At 37.2% G+C, this 6,000-nt stretch overlaps 1 protein-coding gene across 3 annotated transcripts in view; it reads left to right on the plus strand.

The window, feature by feature from the left end:
- AMPD2 (adenosine monophosphate deaminase 2) overlaps nucleotides 1–4,146 on the plus strand; it is a 53,726-nt gene extending 49,580 nt beyond the window's left edge. For all 3 annotated transcript variants that reach the window (XM_053454287.1, XM_053454285.1, XM_053454288.1), the window contains one exon: nucleotides 2,319–4,146. In XM_053454287.1, the coding sequence (XP_053310262.1) occupies nucleotides 2,319–2,588 (270 nt within the window). In that variant the 3' untranslated portion in view covers nucleotides 2,589–4,146. The remainder of the gene's footprint in view (nucleotides 1–2,318) is intronic.
- The last annotated feature ends 1,854 nt before the right edge of the window (nucleotides 4,147–6,000 follow it).

Raw genomic sequence — 6,000 nt, forward strand, 5'->3', positions numbered from 1 at the left:
AGGGGAATCCAGGTCCCCTGCAGCGTTGCGGGGGATCTGGATTCTAGTGTTATAATCCGATCTCTGTTTGAGGTCGGATTATAGAAGGAGAGGAGTTTTTCAGAGCATTTGCTCTTTAAAAAACTTTTTTATAATCGATAAAAATTGATTCGACTAATCGATAATGAAAATCGTTAATGATTTTCATTATCGATTATTATTGATTTTATCGATTAGTTGTTTCAGCCCTATATTAATTATCTTAGTTTTTTAACCCCTTAAGGACAATACTCGTAGTATATTGTGGGACAATGGCTCTTTTAAACATTTTCAGTGTTGCTGTTTACCTGTGGTTTTCTTCTTTCTTATTTCATGCTCCCACACATTATATATTGTTTTTTTCAGGACAAACAGGGCTTTCTTTAGATACCATTAATTTTATCATATCAGCTAATTTACTATAAAAAAAATAGATAAAATATGGGTATTTTTTGTTAAAAAAATTACTTTTTCTAACTTTTTAAACAAAAAACTTACTCATCTGCAAAAACGAATGAAAAAACCTGCTAAATAGATTCTACTATTTGTCCTGAGTTTAGAAATACTCAATGTTTTATGTTTTTTTGCCTTTTTCTGCACGTTATGGGGCAATAAGTACAGGTAGCGTTTTGCTATTTCAAAACCTTTTTTTTCCAAATCTGGTAATTCTTCCCCCATGTGCAATTTCGGGTATCTTTGAAGCCGGCCAATGCAATTTACCCCATCAAACCATATATTTTTAAAAAACTAGACACCCCAAGGTATTTGAAATGCTGGTATTTTAACCCTTTCCATGCACTAGTTTTACCACCAGCCTTTGTGAAACTTTATGGTAGTACATTTTTTTTTAATTTTTTTCACACATGTTGTACTTCAGGTATAAATTTATATCGAGGCATGTCAGCAACACAGTTTATATCGAGGCATGTCAGCAACACAGTTTATGCATAGGAAGCAATTTTGATCGCTTCCTAAGCTGTTTTAGCCTTGTGAGGCTTCCGTGGATGGTGCAAAGCCAGCGATTGTGGCGATGCAGCTATTTAACGACAGCCCGTACATGTACGAGCATTGTCGTTAATACGTGGATTGCCGTTAAGGGGTTAACTCTAATAAATAATGTATGCTCCAATTTGTATGCCGTAAAATTTTCAGGACTAGACTTAAGTCGTAGGAAAAGTCACTCACTGATACTAGAAAGGTAGATTTTTAATTATACTAGCTGCTGTCAGGCAGTTTTATATGACTTCCGAATCCATGTTTCTGTTTATTTTTATAATTATTTTGTTTAGCTACTTCACTTCAGCAGTATTAACCCCTTCAATCCCAGGGGTTTTTCGTACCTCAAGTCCTGGAGCAATTTTGCCATTTTTGCGCTTCAGTGATTATTCTCTTTTCCTGTGAATAGTGTACACATGTAAACTATATATTGTTTTTTCAAGGAGAGATAGAGCTTTCTTTTGATACCATAGTTAGATGATTAGCTGAAAATTTAGAATGAGAAATTTAGTAAAAACTAGCGAAAAAAAACCACCTAATTTTTTATAAATTTTCCTTCTGAATCCTCACAAAATTAGGTAAAGTGATGGAAAATCCCCTCCAAGTTTATCAATTCAAGTGTCCTGATTTCAGAAATACCTAATTTATATAAAATGTCCATACTTTCCCACCGCTTATAGGAAACATAGTATAAGGTGTACATATTCGTAGAATTTTTATGCTTATAGCTTAACAGGTTTGGGAGTTGTGGGCAGGAGGGTTATACTGGGTAGATGTTGTGTTAGGGGAATGGGATGTAAGCTTTTTAAATTTTTTATTATGTTTTTTATATATATATATATATATATATATATATATATATATATATACACACACACACACACACACACACACACACACACATATATATATATATATATTTATTTTTTTAAATGGTTAAGAGGTCCTCTTACGGAATTCTTGAACATGTTATTAATGCCAGTTGGTGTCACAGGTTAATTTCCTGTACCCTGATAAGTCTGTATGGGTGCACAAACATGGAGAACTCAGGATTCCAACCTCAAACAGCATGGACACTGCATAGGTTTTCATAATAGAACAGAGGTTTGGAGGCACATATTACTCGGTTTCATAAATAAATATGCAGCCCACTGTGCTGCCAAAACACAAATCACCAAATACCTTTCTTCATCAGACCCCTAAGAAATCAGGCTATTAATCTAACCTTGGTGTAAACTGCAAAATGTTTTCTGTTGAGTAATAAAACATTTCTACCTAGAAACAAGAATGTTTCTCCTTTGTAGGTGAAAAGTTACTGGTTGGGCCCTCATTACCTGCGGGATGGACCTGGAGGCAATGACATCCGCAGAACTAATGTTCCTGATATTAGAGTTGGTTTTCGATATGAGACTTTGTGTGAAGAACTAACACTCATCACCCAGGCTCTGCAGAGTGAAGAACTAGAGGCGATTCCGGAGGAGATTCTGTGCATGTCAGGTGGGCTGCCGGGAGGTACCAGAGGGGAAGAAGAAACACCAGCTTTGGGTAACGAGAAGAGCAAATCCTTATCATAGAGATAATGCTCTAGAGGGTAGGGGAGGAATAGGAAAAATGAAGGCTAACCCTGAACACGAGAGGAATGAACATGGGGTGAGATAGACTCAAAGGTTTGCAGACAGAGAACTTTAGCAAGATGAGACACCACTGGTAAGGAAGACAATGGCCTTGAAATCACCAAGTTTTGGCATGGGACAGGCAGACAAGATACCTTAAAATGTAGATGATACAGGGTAATTTAAATGTTAAGTGAACAAAACGGGGAGTAGGGAGAAAAAAAAACCTTAAAAAAGTGAGAGAAATCTGGAGTTCTGAGAATAAAATAGGGCTTAAAACCATAATCCTGAGAAATCAAAACTAATTTGTGGAACGTCAGGAAAAAAAAATCTGAGAATTTTAAAACCTACATAATAGTTTCTCATAGAGTGGTAAAGGTTCCAGAAAGACAACATGAGTAGAAAAGTTGGGTTTATTCACTTGAGAGAACTGTGGTTAACACTCTTATTAAAAAGGGCCAGAACTATCACCAGCAACAAGGGTTGAGCTGACCTGCATAATGCATAATTCAGTGAGAGAAAAAATTCACTTTTTCAGCAATTTATTATATAGGGCCAGCAAAACTCTAACTGTAGCAGAAGATCACTTGGTTAGACACTTCATAATGCACAGAGAAGTCAAGGGATGGAAACCACAACTGTCCTACCAAAGTCTTTACCATCTTTTACATTGAATGACCATCATTTGTCCATACAGCAACCAACAATCCCTTGCATAAGCCATAAGATACCATGCGCAAGCATACTTGGTTTAGAGAATTCAAAACCGTTATGGGCCCTTCAGGAAATCTCATGGATAGGAATGCAGCTTTCTGTGTACAGCATTGGTACTAATCAGATTGGAATTAATACTAAACACAGAACAAAACTCAGATGCAATGAAAGGACAATCTGCTCATTAAGCAGTTCTACATAATTAAGATATGAAACAAGAAGGCATGCACAGAAACCAGAACTATAACATCAATTCTAAAAAAAATAAAAAATTAATGTAGTTGATACATTATTTACTTACTGTACTACATTTTTTTTATGTGAAAGTGTCCATTTACCTAGGATGCTTTCGGAATGATTACACAGAATAATTGAAGTGAAATAAACCCAACTTTCCTTTAGCAGTAAGAAAAACGCAAAATGATGAAGTGGTTAGTCTGGATGAAAAAGCAATGACAAAGAAAGATTGAGATGAAGCTAAATGACATGAATTTTATGGACAGTTTGTATATTTAAAAAAAAATATATAAGTATAAAGAAACAGTGTAAGATGGGTTGCTCTACAAAAGATGAGGATTGGTTTACATTGAGAGTAAAAGATGACAAGACTGTTGCCAACTACACTAAGTGCATGGTCAGGGGCAGTAATATTCGTAAGTTTGAGGTGACAAAAGGCTGTACTAGTCTCTTGTTTCTGCTTGGTTATTTGCCTGTCTGTGTTCATGTGTTTTATCTGTCCTTACTTTGCTCTGTGTGCATCAGAAATACAGAAACCTATGTTAGCAAAATTTACCAAAAAAACAAATTAGTAAGATACTGAAACTCGTAACCCCCCCCCAAAACATGTGAATGTGTACATTTTGCAATTATAGCATTTTGTTCAGAAACCTTTGGATGCTGGCACAACATCTGCATTAAAGGTGCTGTTCCACCTAGGGGGCCTCTTAAGTTATATCAATATGATTAAGATATTTTGTGTGAGGGGTTTTGTGTGATGGAGTGATAGATGTGAGGTGTTTTGTGTGATAAGTATAGTCCCTTTAAACTAGAAAACCTTAAAGGTAACACCCATTTTATGATGATTGGCAGCCAGAGCAGTGCAAGATTAAAAGGCCCAGCTGAAATGTTTTCAACATGAAAATACAACAAAACATTGTTATTTACAAAAAGGAATATAGTTGAGGATAGTTGAGGAAGAATGTCTATGTGGAACAGTACCTTTAAAGTCTACTTCTTTACACAACCCAGTTATAGTCTCCTTCCGAAAATGCTGCTATGTGTAATATGTCATGTAATGAGCTTGCTTGAGACATAATTTTGTTTGTTACAATAAATTGGTGGAACCTGTGTGGGAAGCCTTTTCTTTTCTGAAGGTTTTTTAATAAAAAAGAAAAACCAAAACACCTTTCTATGGGGAGTGCTTCTGAAAAATGTGCCCAAATGTGAAGCAAAATGTGACCTAAGTAAATACTTCTGGGAAGGGTTTGTGCAGTCAACAGTACCCGTGTGAAAGGTTGCGCTTGATGGACTGAAGTTGTTTCCAACCTAATATACTATACCTACCTGGAATTATGTCTTTTAATGGCACATTTAGTTACACATGCTAAAGAGTACGTTGATCATAACCTTGAGTGCCAACACTGAGTTCACAAAAATTTGTTTTGGGACGTAGCTACACATACTCGGAACTGCTAAAGACAAGGATCACGGATCCTGCACTCAACAATTTCAATGGGAACAGGTTGTAGACTACAGATTACAAAATATTTAAATATGCATTCTTCATTGACAGGGTTGCACGGGGCACTGGAGTGTCCATTTAACCCCTTTAGGACCAGAGCAATGTTTGTGGGTTTTTTGTTACATCTTCACTGTGATTTGCCACTAACTCATTTAGTTTGCTCCTACAAATTATGCTCTTTTGATATGGAAAAGTTCCATACTTGGGTTTGGGCCCCAGCAGTGGCTTGAAAAACCAAAAGTTTTTTTTTTTGAAAGTGTCAGGGTCCATCCAGGCCGCGGAGCTCCATTTCTCTGTTTTTCCCTGCGTTGCCTCAGTTCCCATGTTTTGCTGTGGTTCGCTCCTGGATTTCTGTATGCTCTGTCCTGAACCTCTGATTCCTTGATTCCAGTCTGCTCTTTGCTTCAGCTCCTGTTTCCTTTATAAGGTGTGTCCCACGTGTTTGTCTCAGTCTGTAGTCTAAAGGTATGTCCTTCTTGGTTCTGTGTTTGGCTTCAATGTTTAGTTTATCAGTACTTTCATATGCAGGGCTTAGCGTTAGGACCCACCGTCATTGGAATACTTTGGCATAGTGGTGGGCTAAGCATACTATGGCCATATGATGTGATGGAATCTCCAATTGTTATTTTATAGTCCTACGCTAGTTCCTGTATTCATGTTTGTCTGTCTTTTATGTACCTTTGCCCTTTTTCCCTGTATCATCTGAGGATTTCGGTTCCTCTCTCCTCTCCCCATGTCCCAGTTAAGTTGTCCTATCCTTGCTTAAAGGAGAAGCGCCCGAGGATTCCGGCTCCTCACTCCTTCCCCTGTGTTTCTTGCCTTGTTCCCTGTCCTGTGTTGTGCCCTGTATTATGTATGTCTTGTAAGGTTATGTTCCTTGCTTGGTCTCCCTGTTCCTTGCTCTGTCCTCCTTGCTTG

This window comes from Spea bombifrons, chromosome 2, assembly GCF_027358695.1.
Source record: "Spea bombifrons isolate aSpeBom1 chromosome 2, aSpeBom1.2.pri, whole genome shotgun sequence".
Taxonomy (NCBI): Eukaryota; Metazoa; Chordata; class Amphibia; order Anura; family Pelobatidae; genus Spea; species Spea bombifrons.